The sequence below is a fragment of the Pseudophryne corroboree genome, chromosome 1 (genome assembly GCF_028390025.1).
Source record: "Pseudophryne corroboree isolate aPseCor3 chromosome 1, aPseCor3.hap2, whole genome shotgun sequence".
In the NCBI taxonomy this organism is placed as follows: Eukaryota; Metazoa; Chordata; class Amphibia; order Anura; family Myobatrachidae; genus Pseudophryne; species Pseudophryne corroboree.
In genome coordinates, this window is record NC_086444.1 from 717,475,899 (window position 1) to 717,492,644 (window position 16,746).

Sequence of the window (16,746 nt, forward strand, 5' to 3'; positions counted from 1 at the left end):
TCAATTACTTCAAAGGCCTTGGATGTAGTGAGGACTTTGAAGATTTACGTGAAGAGGATGGATCGTCACAGGAAAAGTGGCTCCCTGTTTGTCCTCTATGATCCAAAGAAAATTGGATGTCCTGCTTCTGAGCAGTCGATTTCACGCTGGATCAGGTTCAGTATCCAGCATGCTTATTCCACGGCAGGCTTGCCGTGTCCGAAATCCATAAAGGCCCACTCTACTCGTAAAGTGGGCTCTTCCTGGGCGGCTGCCTCGGCGGTGCAACTCTGTCGAGCTGCTACTTGGTCTGGGTCGAACACCTTTGCCAAGTTTTACAAGTTCGTTGGCCTCTGATGACCTCAAGTTTGGTCAAGCAGTGTTGCAGGAGCCTCCGCGCTCTCCCTCCCGTACTGGGAGCTTTGGTACATCCCCATGGTACTAATATGGGTTCCGGTATGAATGGTCGACCATGTTATGGTCGACAGTCATTAGGTCGACCACTATTGGTTGACATGGACACATGGTCGACACATGAAAATAGTCGACACATGAAAGGTCGACACATGAAAAGGTCGACATGAGTTTTTTAACTTTTTATGGTGTTGTTTTTAGCGTAATGTGACTGGGAACCCCTATTAGTGCACCGCGTCCCCTCGCATGGTGCCTTCGCTCCGCTACCGCTTCGCTCGGCACAGATTACCGTTCCAATCGTAGTCCACGTGGATCGTAAATATGGAAAAGTTCCCCAAAAGAAAAAAAAGTTAAACTCATGTCGACCATTTTCATGTGTCGACCATTTCCATGTGTCGACCATGTGTCCATGTCGACCATGTCAATGTCGACCAATAGTGGTCGACCTAATGACTGTCGACCATCTGAACGGATACCACTAATATGGACCCCAGCATCCTCTAGGACGTAAGAGAAAATAGGATTTCTCTGGCTGGGTCCACAGGATTATCGACAGGATAACATTGGGATATAGTTGCGCGATAGCGGAAATGGCACCAACACGGTCACGAGCTTTCTGGCCTCCCAGGATGCATTGGGGCCTTCACCATATAGTCCCGCCCACTGACTCAGTCAAATCAGTTTTTTGCTTGGTGCGACAGGAAGCCGCATGGTCGCAGGGCTGCTGAGAGTGCAGCCTCAAGCTTTTATTATTTTATTTTTATAGACTTACTATATTGGTTTTTTGAGCGGCTTCTCTTAACAGCGTCTTAAACGCATATTAGAAAGAGTCGCTCCAGCAACTCCCCACCGGGTCACAACAACGCTTACCTTCGGGTATTAGTGCTGTCTCGACGGGTGTCTGTGTCGGATGTTCTAGCAGGTCCAGCAGACGTAACCAGGCTGTGGCCGGAGCATGGGGCGATGGTAAGTCTTTGGACTTCCTCTTACTAGAGGGGTCAGGACACAGCTACACTGATTTGGTGGAGACTGCAAACAGTGTATTGATGCGCCGAACATCTCGAGTGCGACAGCGCTACGCTCCGGGGGTCATAGGCGCCAGGACTAGGTAGAGGCCGCGATCCTTGGAGTTTAACAAGGCCGCCCCTCCGAGTTCATGGCCAGTTTCCGTGCATCTCTCGTTTAATGAACTGAATGACCTCACTTCCGGCTCAGACGCTACCACGAGGGTACTCGGTCGCAGCTTAGACGCTGCGGTTGTGTACACTAGAGATCCCGCCCAGACCGAGTCGCAGGCCTTAGCGGCTGCATACACGTGGAAGTCGCTCAGCGTCCGTGTCCGTCGGTGAGCGTCCGTGTCCGTTATCAGTTATCAAGAACGGTAGTGTACATCAGTAGCGTCTGAATCCACTCAGCGTCCTACGAGCGTATTTGCATGGATATGGAAGTGTGGTGAGTCTCCCTGTATCCCGCTCTCCGGAGGCAGGGTATACAGTACTAAAAACTCTCTCTACTTCTTAGTATGAATTGTTAATTTTTAGTACCTATTTACATATGAGACCTTTTATATTACTGTGTTTTCTGCATGTTATGTTGAAAAAAAGAACCAGTTAAAAACAGAAGTACAATTTTCCTACTTATGTATAAGTTGTTATGGAGGTTGTATTCTCATATGACAATGTCTAATGCTTTAACATGTGACTGACTGCTAGTATGTGTGCTGACTTTTCTGTGTAATGTCAGTCCTGTTCTGACCCTCAAATCAGGTGCACTGTGGTCAGATTGATCTCACCTCTATATAATTGCATATAGGGTGATTTTCAGTCACAAATTGTGTAGTCAATAACAGATTATTACCATGTCTGTGAGCGGCAAAATTGACGAGGAGAATTTATCATGCACTCCTACAGCCCTAACATGCTTATCTTGTAAGTCAGGGGTAATTGATATGAATCAATTGGTCACTTATGAGGGTTTGTGTGCAAACTGTTTCGCTTTTCAGCGAAGTAAAAAACAGGAGTTGGTTCAACCACCAACAGAGCCACCATGTAATATGTTCGCAAAGACTCTATCTTCTATAGCGGACAGGTTAACTCCGGTAGCACCACCTCAAGGGTTAGGTTACACTATGAACCCATACATGCAGCTCCCTTCCTATGGCTTGGTTCCAGTAGCCTCTACAAGCAACCAAGGGACAGGTAAGACTAAGACAGATACGTCTGTGTGGCAGACTACACAAGATGATACAACGGATGATGATACAGTAGATTAGAATACTCCGTATGATGATCAGTCGCAGAGTTTTAGTTCAGAGGATGTTGCTGAACTTATTAATGCTGTGAAGGCTGTTCTCTCGTTGGAAGAGCCAGCCAAGACCGTGTTAAAAGCTAAAGCACCTGTATTTAAACAAATAAAATCAGTGAAAGATGAATTCCCGGCGTCAGATGAGCTGACGGAAATGATGGATGAGTCTTGGGCGGAGCCCAGTAAAAAGTATAAGATTCCTAAAAGATGGGATTCTTATTATCCATTTCCAGCTGTGGATTGTTCGAAAAGATAAGTTCCTCCAGAGGTAGATGCACATGTTCTGCGACTCATGCATAAATCTGCTTTTACCACTGTCCTATACCTCACTAAATGATGTCAGAGACAGAAGGGTAGATAGCCTGTTGAAAAATATATTTTCTCTAGTAGGAGCAGTGGTAAGACCTGCTATGGCTTCGGCCTGGGTAGCAAAGGCAATGGGCGAATGGATAGAGGAACTAGAGAATGACATCCCTTCTCCTACTAGGGAGCAAGAGGATCGTTTTTGCCGTTTAAGACCACCTGCCCAGTACTTGGAAGAAGCAGCAATTGATGTAGGTACAGTTGCTTCTAAAGCTTCAGCCTTGACTGTAGTCGCTCTTAGAGCAGTTTGGCTACGTACCTGGAAAGCAGATGCGGAATCCAAGAAAGAATTGGAAGCATTGCATTTTGTTGGTAATATATTATTTGGAAAACCTTTATCGGATATCCTAGAATCAGAGGCTGAATCAAAGAAGGTCAGATTTCCGGCTACCTATAACCCTTTTGCTCATTTCGTTGGCAAAGCGAAAGCTAAAGAGGAGCCTAAGCAACCCCAGTTTAAATCCAGGGGTAGGAAGCAGTGGGCTAGCAAAAAGCCAGCTTCCAAGCCTGAACAGAAACGGTCAGCCTGAAGAGACGGGCCTCCGCCTGGAGGATTCCAGGGTTGGGGGCCGACTCCTTCATTTTGCACACATATGGCAACAGTCAACAGCAGATGCTTGGGTGCAGAAGGTAGTATCTCAGGGGTATGGGTTCCCATTCAGGAGGTAGCCTCCTCAAAGATTTTTTTACACCAGCCCGTCTCGTATAGAGTCGAAGGCCAATGCCCTGCAAGAAGCAGTCCAAATATTACTGCAGTCAGGGGTGATTGTCCCAGTACCTCCATTACAAAGAGGACAGGGGTTTTACTCCAATTTATTTCTAATCCAGAAGCCAAATGGGTCATGTCGACCAATTCTCAATCTGAAAATGTTGAACAAATACATGGATCCCGAAGTTCCACATGGAGACGTTGCGCTCCATAATGTTGGCTATGGAACCGGGAGATTACATGGTATCTCTGGATGTACGGGATGCTTACCTACATGTGCCTATAGCACTGTTGCATCAGTGTTACCTCAGGTTTGCCATCCTCCAGTAACATTTTCAGTTCCAAGCTCTGCCCTTTGGGCTAGCAACAGCACCCAGGGTGTTTACCAAGATCATGGTGGTTATGGCAGCTTGTCTGCGCAAACATGGGATAAGAATATTCCCATACCTCGACGACCTGTTAATCTTAGCACAATCGCAAGATTTACTGTTGAGCCATCTTCAACAGACGATAGTTTGTTTACAGAGACACGGGTGGCTCATAAATTGGGAAAAGTCTTCTCTGAATCAGTCACAGCGAATGGTTTATTTGGGAGCCATATTGGATTCAGACCTACAGAAAGTTCTCTTACCAGAGAAAAAGATAGTCAAGGTGCAAGTCATGGCTCTTGAAGCGTTGCACGCCCAGACAATGTCAGTCCATGCAGCAATGCGACTGTTAGGTCTGATGGTATCAACCTTCGACATGGTGGAGTTTGCGCAATTCCACTCCAGACCATTGCAGCACCTTATTCTGACCAAATGGAACGGGGATCATCAGACGATAAAAAAGCAGATGATAAAGTTTCCAGTAAACATAAAAAGGTCTCTAGCGTGGTGGCTACAGACAGACCATTTAAACAAGGGGAGACCCTTTTGGATAAAAGAGTGGCAAGTCCTGACAACAGATGCCAGCCTGCAAGGCCGGGTGCGGTACTCGGAAGCCTGTGGTTCCAGGGAAAATGGACCGCAAGTAAAAGTCGCCTGCCAATAAATCTGTTAGAAATAAGGGCCATTTACTTGGCTCTAGTTCAGGCAAAGGACAGTCTGCAAGGAAGACCAGTCCAGATTCGCTCAGACAATGCGACGGCAGTAGCGTACCTCAATCATCAAGGAGGAACTCGCAGCAAGAGACTGATGGAGGAAGTAGCTCCCATTCTAAGATGGGCAGAACTCTATCTCCCAGCATTGTCAGCAGTATTTGTCCCGGGTGTACTGAACTGGGAAGCGGATTTTCTCAGTCGACACACCATTCAGGAAACCGAATGGGCATTACACCCAGAAGTGTTTCAGACACTAGTGAACAGATGGGGTGTGTCAGAGATAGATCTCATGGCGTCTCGTCTAAACAACAAAGTTCCAACATACGGATCGAGAACAAGGGACCCAGGAGCGGTCCTTGTAGACGCACTGTCAGTAGAATGGAGGTTTCAGCTGGCATATCTGTTCCCTCCAATATCTCTGTTACCCAGAGTAGTGAGAAAAATAAAGCAAGCAAAAGGAGCAATAATTCTAATAGCTCCAGCTTGGCCAAGAAGGCATTGGTACACAGATCTACTGAGGATGTCCGTGGAAGCACCGATACTGCTCCCTCAACATCCAGATCTGCTAATGCAGGGTCCTTGTTGTCACAGCCATCTGGATCGCCTGTCTTTGACGGCGTGGCTGTTGAAAACTCTATCTTAGAGGCTAAAGGGTTTTTGAATCAAGTAATCCAAACTATGCTCAGAGCAAGAAAGCCTTCTTTGGCCCGTGTGTATCATAGAATATGGCAAGCCTATATTCATTGGTGTACTAGAAAAAATTTAAATCCAAGATCTTTTAAAGTGTCCAGGATTTTGGATTTCCTTCAAGCAGGATTGGATAAAGGTTTGAAAGTTGCTTCCTTGAGAGTTCAAGTATCAGCGTTAACTGTATGGTTTCAGCGAAAGATTGCTGATTTACAGGATGTACGTACCTTTTTTCAGGGAGTAGTACATATTCAACCTCCATTTGTTCCTCCTGCAGCCCCCTTGGATTTGAATTTAGTTCTTAAATTTCTCCAGGGTCCTCTGTTTGAACCACTTAAGAGAGCAGATCTTAAATGGTTAACGGCTAAAGTGCATTTTTTTTTACTGGCAATGGCGTCAGCCAGAAGAGTGTCAGATTTAGGAGCATTATCATGTAAGTCTCCTTTCCTAAGTTTTTTTCCAGATAACCAGATCTCGTTCTGAGAACAGCTCTATCTTCCAAAGGTGGTATCCAAGTTTCACCTGAATGAAGATATTGTAGTCCCAGCTTTTCAGGTATCGGGACTATCTGCGGGAGAAGCATCGCTGGACGTGGTCCGAGCTTTAAGAATCTACATAGATCGTACTAGTGCCATCAGAAAAACAGATTCTCTCTTCATCCTCTACGGATTCCATGGAAGGGGATGGCCTGCTAGTAAACAGACGCTGGCGAGATGGCTCCGAATGGTAATATCAGAAGCTTATTCTCATGCAGATCTCCCTATTCCGGCTAATGTCTCTGCACACGCTACACGTAAGGTAGGTCCTTCTTGGGCAGCACAACAGGATGCTTCAGCAGAACAGATATGTAAGGCAGTCACATGGTCTTCCATAAACACATTCATTAGACATTATGCCTTGGATACTTTTGCCTCTCATGACTCAGACTTCGGGCGAAAGGTCCTCCTGTGCAATCAGGAGCGTCCCCACCACTAAAATGGCTTTAGGAATCCCAATGTTATCCTGTGGATCCAGCCAGAGAAATATACGTTCTGGTAAGAACTTACCGTTGATAACGTGATTTCTCTTATGTCCACAGGGATCCCACCCTGACGCATCTGATTTGAGGATCTTGACAATCACTAAAACCTCTTCCTTCTTGTATGGAAGGGTGTGCATGTGTGTTCTTATCGCCTAAACAGGTCTCTACCTGATGTTCCTGCCTAAGATCGCTGTGGAAAGAACTGATTTGACTGAGTCAGTGGGCAGGACTATATGGTGAAGGCCCCAATGCATCCTGGGAGGCCAGAAAGCTTGTGACCGTGTTGGTGCCATTTCCGCTATCGCGCAACTATATCCCAATGTTATCCTGTAGATACCTGTGGACATAAGAGAAATCACGTTATCAACGGTAAGTTCTTACCATAACGTATATTTTGGTTACCTACCGGTAAATCCTTTTCTTGTAGTCCATAGAGGATGCTGGGCACCCGCCCAGCGCTTTGTTTTCCTGCGTTTTCTTTTTATAGATCAGTGTTACCTGGTTCCTAGGTAAGTTCTAAGTTAATTACTGTTTCAGCTGTTGCTGAGTTGTTCCGGCATGTTGGCCGAGTTTGCGTGTTGTGTGAGCTGGTATGAATCTCGCCACTATCTGTGCAATTCCTTCTCTCAAGTATGTCGTCTCCTCGGGTACAGTTTCTAGACTGAGTCTGGTAGGAGGGGCATAGAGGGAGGAGCCAGCCCACACTCTTAAAGTGCCAATGGTTCCTGGTGGACCCGTCTATATCCCATGGTACTAATATGGACCCCAGCATCCTCTACGGACTACGAGAGAAGGATTTACTGGTAGGTAACCAAAACCCTATTTTCTCTACAATGCTTTTGCATCGTTTTTAAAAAGAGTAAGTGAAGGGTTCTGGGTGCTTTTATTGGCACTAAACTGGACAAGTCTTGGTACACAGCCATTTTTAGGATGTCTTTGTGGCATCTTCCCTTAACCACTTAACTGACGATTTTTCGCTTCAAAATGTTTTAAAATATTTAAATACTATAGTATGCACATCTGCAGAAGGGATCTCCTAGTCAAAAACTGGGGGACACAGTGGAGCGTGGCTATTGCATGTGATCTGAACATGCCAGTTAAGTGGTTAAGGAGGATCTGCTAACTCAGAAATGGTTTTACCTTCAGAGTTTAGGGAATGTATCTTAAGAAAGTTTGATTGTAACCATGCTCAACCAAAAAAACTGTTTCTTGGTGCAAGAATTGAAGTTTCCTACTATGTCTGTTAACCTGTTTCCTACAGGCTGGCAATAGAGACAGCTTTGGGATATCCCCATTGTTCAATTTCCCCCAAAGAATGAAAGAGAAAATGTGGAGACACTAAGTGCCCATCCTTGTGCTCTAGTTTTTCTGTTTAAAAGTTTATCAAAGGGGTGTGTGGCCTGGATGGGCATGGGGTTAGGACCAAGTTTATCAGAGGGGGCATGGCCTGCATAGGCAAGTCCTACAGTTCTCTAGACCGAATAGCCTGCTCTAAGTATCCTATGGCCACCAGAGGACTCCTGGCACCTTCAGGTAGTAGTTCTGCTATTGTTATACAGTGTGAGGTTTATGTGTACGCGATTTCTGTATACTGCTAATTTTTGTATATCCTTGTCCCCCTGAGATATTAAAAAAAAAAACATAATAAAAATATTGGCAGCACAGCGGCATGCTGATGTTTTTGTAGCGCTCTTGAGAAATGCTATGGGGCATTCATGATGGATGTAAAACAGTCCAGCGAGAACAAGAGATCCTGGTCTTACTCTAACTCAGTGGTTCCCAAATTTTTTGGAATCACCGCGCCGTAGAGCATCAGAACTTTTTTCACGGCACCTACAGGACAAAAGCTTCTTATTGAGAAATTTAGAAAGAAATATTAAATTAAGTAAATTGTGTTTATATGTCATCCATAAGTTCAACTGTGTGGTGAGGGACAAGATTTGCTTCTGTTTGTCCTCATATTTTATGATTGACAGCCACCAGCACTGGTTTTGCCAATTACATGACCGTAAATAATTTTAATTGGTCCTGGACCACCAGTCCAAGGCACTCCTACAAGTGTCCCGCGGCACCCAGTTTGGGAACCACTGCTCTAACTTGATGTTGCAGGAGGTCCTCTGGTTAATCTCTGTTAATAAATGTGTTAAGTGGGTGCTAAATAAGATCTTGCAGTGTGCTACCCCAAAGCAGCCCAGCCCCACCAATCTTGCACTGGTGAGAGCTAATATGATCCAAACAACTGTTTGCTAGTTGGCCCCTCACTTCTTTCTGTCTAATTGTAGATGGCCAGCAGTTCTGGAGGCATGGCTGACCTAAAAGGGCCTGTACAAAGTTATTTGCACATCAATACCCAAATGTTCTAATGTGAGGTGTAAGACACTCTTTAGTTTTGTGGGATAATAGTGATTGTTATTAATTAGCTATGCAGTTTAATCTATTTATAATTAAAATGCTGTGGTTTCTGAATAATTATTTGGGCTACTCAAAGGTTAACAAAATAGTGGTGTGGCACAGCTGACAGCAATTTCCTTCTTACATACAGCTGCCCTGCTCCAGGTCCAAAACAGAATGAGAAGCATTCCCAGTGAAGTAGATGGGCAGGCTCATGGAAACTTCATAAATGGTATATCTGAACTTATCAGTCCATAAATAACATTGTTAGGGCTGGAGAAATTCTAAAGTGTTTATTGTGACCCACTATTTTATTGTATCATTTGCTTATCTGTACAGTCCTGTGCTATTTTTATTTTGGATATGTTCAAACAATTCACCTTGAACACACCACTGGGAAAGTAACGCAACAGAGAAAGCAAGTGATCTCTATGCTATTTTCACCTATGCGGTTTCCATGGACCACAATGTTCTGTAGTATGAGAAAATAGCGTCAACATCGTTCACATGGTTGAAGTGAATGTGGTGTGATAAGCACAAGTTAGAGACCATTGTGTCTGTAAGTTGCGCTCATTTCCCCATGGTTGTATTCCATTTGTGATCCAACACAAAACACATGTAAGGAAGAGCCCTTATACCTTGTAAATGGGTTTGATGCCTAAAGCTGGCCTCACTTTGCAACACTACTGTATTGGCTTATTAGCTAAAAGCATGCACAACACCAAAACGAGCAATGCCCAGATGTCATTTTTATTTGGGCATGTTGGAAGATGGCAGGTAATGGCCACAGTGTTAGCCGTACGTGATCTACCCTAGTCCAGTTGTTGGGTGCCCATATCTCACGTTATTTGCCCATCTACGTTTTCTTATCACATAACTAAGTAGACATGTTCTGTCAGTGCCTTCCCAGACTTCTTAATGTTTAATTCTTATTCTACAGAATGTGTGATTTTATATATTCCTCTTATTTGTTTTGGTTTTAGGGGATGTGTGTCAGGAGAAGACCTCAAATACCAACCAAACTCGATGGGCAGATGCAAGCACCGTGAATGTTCTGCTTCTTATCTATATGCTGCTGTGAGTTATCACTGAGATGTCTGACATACAGTAGTCATTTTACCTAAACAAAATAATATCATATAGTAGTTCAATACACTTCTGTTTTTTTTCAGTAACGTCACAGATACCTTGCACAACATTTGCACTCTCTTGTTAGTTTGTCACTTTAATAGAGATGTGCAGGTTCGGATTTACTCTGTTCTTAATGCCAGAATTAACGCGAGTTCGGATTTATCCGGATTTTTGTTATTGGCTATCCAAAACACGTGACATCAGAGAGCCAATAAGATGCAGTTTTGGGATTGTGTAAATCTGAGATCGCAATTCTCTATAATTTAGCCACTGATTGGTCTATTCCTTTGTGTTCTGCCAGAGTGTTACTGCTGCTGCTCTCCTCCGGATATATTGGTTTGCGGATCATGGAGCTGGAGAACCAGCTGAGTATCATGGGAGCTTGGCCAGCAGGAGGCGAGACCCACTGGTTAGTATACATCTCTTCATTAAAATGTATATGAAGATATTTTAATCTTAATTTGGTTCACCCTTCATAAATTACAGTGCATCCGGAAAGCATTCACAGCGCTTCACTTTTTCCACTTTTGTTATGTTACAGCCTTATTCCAAACTGAAATAAATTCATTTTCCCTCAAAATTCTACACACAATATCCCATAATGGCAACGTGAAAAAAGTTTTTTTTTGAGATTTTTTTCCAGATTTATTAAAAATAAAAAAATAAGAAATCACATGTACATAAGTATTCACAGCCTTTGCTCAATACTTTGTTGATGCACCTTTGGTAGAAATTACAGTCTTTTTGAATATGATGCCTCAAGCTTGACACACCTATCTTTGGACAGTTTCGCCCATTCCACTTTGCAGCGCCTCTCAAGCTACATCAGGTTGGATGGGAAGCATTGGTGCACAACCATTTTAAGATCTCTCCAGGGATATTCAATCGGATTCAAGTCTGGGCTCTGGCTGGGCCACTCAAGGACATTCACAGAGTTGTCCTGAAGACACTCCATTGATATCTTGGCTGTGTGCTTAGGGTCGTTGTCCTGATAAAAGATGAACCGTCGCCCCAGTCTGAGGTCAAGAGCGCAGTGGAGCAGGTTTTCATCCAGTATGTCTCTGTACATTGCTGCATTCATCTTTCTATTTATCATGACTAGTCTCCCAGTGTCTGCCGCTGAAAAATATCCCCACAGCATGATGTTGCCACCACCATGCTTCACTGTAGGGATGATATTGGCCTGGTGATGAGTGGTGCCTGGTTTCCTCCAATCATGACGCCCGGAATTCACACCAAAGAGTTCAATCTTTGTCTCATCAGACCAGAGAATTTTGTTTCTCATGGTCTGAGAGTCCTTCAGGTGCACTTTGGCAAACTCCAGGTGGGCTGCCATGTGCTTTTTAATAAGGAGCGGCTTTCGTCTGGCCATTCTACCATACAGGCCTAATTAGTAGATTGCTGCAGAGATGGTTGTCTTTCTAGAAGGTTCTCTGTTCTCCACAGAGGAAAGCTGTAGCTCTGACAGAGTGACCATCGTGTTCTTGGTCACCTCCCTGACTAGGGCCTTTCTCCCCTGATCGCTCAGTTTAGATGGCTGGCTAGCTACAGGAAGAGTCCTGGTGGTTCCGAACGTCTTGCATTTACAGATGATGGAGGTCACTGTGCTCATTGGGACCTTCAAAGCAGCAGATATTTTTCTGTACCCTTGCCCAGATTTGTGCCTCGGGACAATCCTGTCTCGGCGGTCTACAGACAAATCCTTTGACTTCATGCTTGGTTTGTTCTCAGACATATGCACTGTCAAGTGTGGGACCTTATATAGACAGGTGTGTGCCTTTCCAAATCATGTCCAATCAACTGAATTTACCACAGGTGGATTCCAATTAAGCTATAGGAACATCTCAAGGATTATCAGTGGAAACAGGATGCACCTGAGCTCAATTTTGAGCTTCGTGGCACGTGCCACATGTACATGTGATGTCTTAGTTTTTTATTTTTAATACATTTGCAAAAGTGTGTAGAATTTTGAGGGGAAAAATTAATTTTTTCCAGTTTGGAATAAGGGTGTAACATAAAATGTGGAAAAAGTGAAGTGCTGTGAATACTTTCCGGATGTAGTGTATACTAGTGTTATTGAAATATTATATAAGGATTTGTTAGAGTAAATTCTTCTAAGAACATTTTTATTACATAAAAAGCAAAATGCCAAGTCCAGTCTTTATTAGTATACTACATTTAGCACCTAATGCCCAAAAGAAAGGTACAAACCATAGTGTACAATGCAACGTAAAATGCAAGAAAGGCAAGTGTAAAAATTGGGTTTAAGGATTACACACAGAGAATTAAGAAAAAACTTGTTAATTCTCGAAAAGCCAAGAAAGTTAAATCGGCTGCATACACACTATTAGATATTGCTGACATTGTATGATTGCATACAATAGTACAAAGTGTGCACTATGTATCTGTGTGCATATGATACATAGTGATACACTATGTATCATATGATGTGCGTTCCCGTGGACATCAAACATTTGACCTGCATGCAGTCTTGATGGTACAATATCATGAGCATTTTTTGTAGTGTGTACATACAACCATATCATTTTAGGGCGTTGACATCAACCTGGACACTCCTCCTCATTCCTCTGCTTGTGCTCTCTTAAAAACAACTCCAGCCCCTTAAAATATCATGTAATCTCATTTCTCTATCGTCCTAGTGGATGCTGGGGTTCCTGAAAGGACCATGGGGAATAGCGGCTCCGCAGGAGACAGGGCACAAAAAGTAAAGCTTTAGGATCAGGTGGTGTGCACTGGCTCCTCCCCCTATGACCCTCCTCCAAGCCTCAGTTAGGTTTTTGTGCCCGGCCGAGAAGGGTGCAATCTAGGTGGCTCTCCTAAAGAGCTGCTTAGAAAAGTTTAGCTTAGGTTTTTTATTTTACAGTGAGTCCTGCTGGCAACAGGATCACTGCATCGAGGGACTTAGGGGAGAAGAAGTGAACTCACCTGCGTGCAGGATGGATTGGCTTCTTTGGCTACTGGACATTAGCTCCAGAGGGACGATCACAGGTACAGCCTGGATGGTCACCGGAGCCTCGCCGCCGGCCCCCTTGCAGATGCTGAAAAGAGAAGAAGGTCCAGAATCGGCGGCAGAAGACTCCTCAGTCTTCTTAAGGTAGCGCACAGCACTGCAGCTGTGCGCCATTGCTCTCAGCACACTTCACACGGCAGTCACTGAGGGTGCAGGGCGCTGGGGGGGGGCGCCCTGGGCAGCAATGAAAATCCTTTTTTTTGGCAAAAAATACCTCACATATAGCCTGCCAGAATCCATTTTTAAGCGGGAGACGAGCCCGCCGAAAAGGGGGCGGGGCCTATCTCCTCAGCACACAGCGCCATTTCCTCACACAGTTCCGCTGGTCAGGAAGGCTCCCAGGCTCTCCCCTGCACTGCACTACAGAAACAGGGTTAAATCAAGAGAGGGGGGGCAAAATTTGGCGGAATTGTGATTTTATAAAAGCAGCTATAAGGGAGCACTTATTATAAGGCTATCCCTGTAAAATATAGCGCTTTGGTGTGTGCTGGCAAACTCTCCCTCTGTCTCCCCAAGGGGCTAGTGGGGTCCTGTCCTCTATCAGAGCATTCCCTGTGTGTGTGTGCTATATGTCGGTACGTGTGTGTCGACATGTATGAGGACGATGTTGGTGAGGAGGCGGAGCAAATTGCCTGTAATGGTGATGTCACTCTCTAGGGAGTCGACACCGGAATGGATGGCTTATTTATGGAATTACGTGATAATGTCAACACGCTGCAAGGTCGGTTGGCGACATGAGACGGCTGGCAAACAAATTAGTACCTGTCCAGGCGTCTCAAACACCGTCAGGGGCGTTAAAACGTCCTTTTACCTCAGTCGGTCGACAGACACAGACACGGACACTGATTTCAGTGTCGACGGTGAAGAAACAAACGTATTTCCCTTTAGGGCCACACGTTACTTGTTAAGGGCAATGAAGGAGGTGTTACATATTTCTGATACTACAAGTACCACAAAAGAGGGTATTATGTGGGATGTGAAAAAACTACCTGTAGTTTTTCCTGAATCAGATAAATTAAATGAAGTGTGTGATGATGCGTGGGTTCCCCCCGATAGAAAATTATTGGCGGTATACCCTTTCCCGCCAGAAGTTAGGGCGCGGTGGGAAACACCCCTTAGGGTGGATAAGGCGCTCACACGCTTATCAAAACAAGTGGCGGAACCGTCTATAGATAGGGCCGTCCTCAAGGAGCCAGCTGACAGGAGGCTGGAAAATATCATAAAAAGTATATACACACATACTGGTGTTATACTGCGACCAGCGGTCGCCTCAGCCTGGATGTGCAGAGCTGGGGTGGCTTGGTCGGATTCCCTGACTAAAAATATTGATACCCTTGACAGGGACAGTATTTTATTGACTATAGAGCATTTAAAGGATGCATTTCTATATATACGAGATGCACAGAGGGATATTTGCACTCTGGCATCAAGAGTAAGTGCGATGTCCATATCTGCCAGAAGATGTTTATGGACACAAAGGTGTATTGCCGTATAAAGGAAGAGGAGTTATTTGGGGTCGGTCCATCGGACCTGGTGGCCACGGCAACTGCTGGAAAATCCACCGTTTTTACCCTAAGTCACATCTCTGCAGAAAAAGACACCGTCTTTTCAGCCTCAGTCCTTTCGTCCCTATAAGAGTCATATCTGCCCAGGGATAGAGGAAAGGGAAGAAGACTGCAGCAGGCAGCCCATTCCCAGGAACAGAAGCCTTCCACCGCTTCTGCCAAGCTCTCAGCATGACGCTGGGACCGTACAGGACCCCTGGATCCTACAAGTAGTATCCCAGGGGTACAGATTGGAATGTCGAGACGTTTCCCCCTCGCAGGCTCCTGAAGTCTGCTTTACCAAGGTCTCCCTCCGACAAGGAGGCAGTATGGGAAACAATTCACAAGCTGTATTCCCAGCAGGTGATAATCAAATTACCCCTCCTACAACAAGGAAAGGGGTATTATTCCACACTATATTGTGGTACTGAAGCCAGAAGGCTAGGTGAGACCTATTCTAAATCTAAAAAATTTGAACACTTACAAAGGTTCAAATCAAGATGGAGTCACTCAGAGCAGTGATAACGAACCAGGAAGAAGGGGACTATATAGTGTCCCGGGACATCAGGGATGCTTACCTCCATGTCCCAAATTTGCCTTTCTCACTAAGGGTACTTCAGGTTCGTGGTACAGAACTGTCACTATCAGTTTCAGACGCTGCCGTTTGGATTGTCCACGGCACCCCGGGTCTTTACCAAGGTAATGGCCGAAATGATGATTCTTCTTCGAAGAAAAGGCGTCTTAATTATCCCTTACTTGGACGATCTCCTGATAAGGGCAAAGTCCAGGGAACAGTTGGAGGTCGGAGTAGCACTATCTCGGATACTGCTACAACAGCACGGGTGGATTCTAAATATTCCAAAATCGCAGCTGATCCCGACGACACGTCTGCTGTGCCTAGGGATGATTCTGGACACAGTCCAGAAAAAGGTGTTTCTCCCGGAAGAGAAAGCCAGGGAGTTATCCGAGCTAGTCAGGAACCTCCTAAAACCAGGAAAAGTGTCAGTGCATCATTGCACAAGGGTCCTGGTAAAAATGGTGGCTTCCTACGAAGCAATTCCATTCGGCAGATTTCACGCAAGAACTTTTCAGTGGGATCTGCTGGACAAATGGTCCGGATCGCATCTTCAGATGCATCAGCGGATAACCCTATATCCAAGGACAAGGGTGTCTCTCCTGTGGTGGTTACAGAGTGCTCATCTTCTAGAGGGCCGCAGATTCGGCATTCAGGATTGGATGCTGGTGACCACGGAGGCCAGCCCGAGAGGCTGGGGAGCAGTCACACAAGGAAAAAATTTCCAGGGAGTGTGATCAAGTCTGGAGACTTTTCTCCACATAAATATACTGGAGCTAAGGGTAATTTTATAATGCTCTAAGCTTAGCAAGACCTCTGCTTCAAGGTCAGCCGGTATTGATCCAGTGGGAAAAACATCACGGCAGTCGCCCACGTAAACAGACAGGGCGGCACAAGAAGCAGGAGGGCAATGGCAAAAACTGCAAGGACTTTTCGCTGGGCGGAAAATCATGTGATAGCACTGTCAGCAGTGTTTCATTCCGGGAATGGAAACTGGGAAGCAGACTTCCTCAGCAGGCACGACCTCCACCCGGGAGAGTGGAAACTTCATCGGGAAGTTTTTCCACATAATTGTGAACCGTTGGGAAATACCAAAGGTGGACATGATGGCGTCCCGTCTGAACAAAAAACGGGACAGGTATTGCGCCAGGTCAAGAGACCCTCAGGCAATAGCTGTGGACGTTCTGGTAACACCGTGGGTGTACCAGTCGGTGTATGTGTTCCCTCCTCTGCTTCTCATACCTAAGGTACTGAGAATTATAAGACGTAGAGGAGTAAGAACTATACTCATGGCTCCGGATTGGCCAAGAAGGACTTGGTACCCGGAACTTCAAGAGATGCTCACAGAGGACTTATGGCCTCTGCCGCTAAGAAGGGACTTGCTTCAGCAAGTACCATGTCTGTTCCAAGACTTACCGCAGCTGCGTTTGACGGCATGGCGGTGGAACGCCGGTTCCTAAGGGAAAAAGGCATTCCGGAAGAGGTCATTCCTACCCTGGTCAAAGCCAGGAAGGAGG

General features: G+C 45.2%; 1 protein-coding gene across 4 annotated transcripts in view; it reads left to right on the forward strand.

Moving 5' to 3' along the window:
- LOC134909004 (GRAM domain-containing protein 2B-like) overlaps nt 1–16,746 on the forward strand; it is a 265,256-nt gene that overhangs the window by 230,036 nt on the left and 18,474 nt on the right. For all 4 annotated transcript variants that reach the window (XM_063915384.1, XM_063915356.1, XM_063915376.1 and 1 more), the window contains 3 exons: nt 9,101–9,181; nt 9,933–10,026; nt 10,382–10,489. In XM_063915384.1, the coding sequence (XP_063771454.1) occupies nt 9,101–9,181; nt 9,933–10,026; nt 10,382–10,489 (283 nt within the window). The remainder of the gene's footprint in view (nt 1–9,100; nt 9,182–9,932; nt 10,027–10,381; nt 10,490–16,746) is intronic.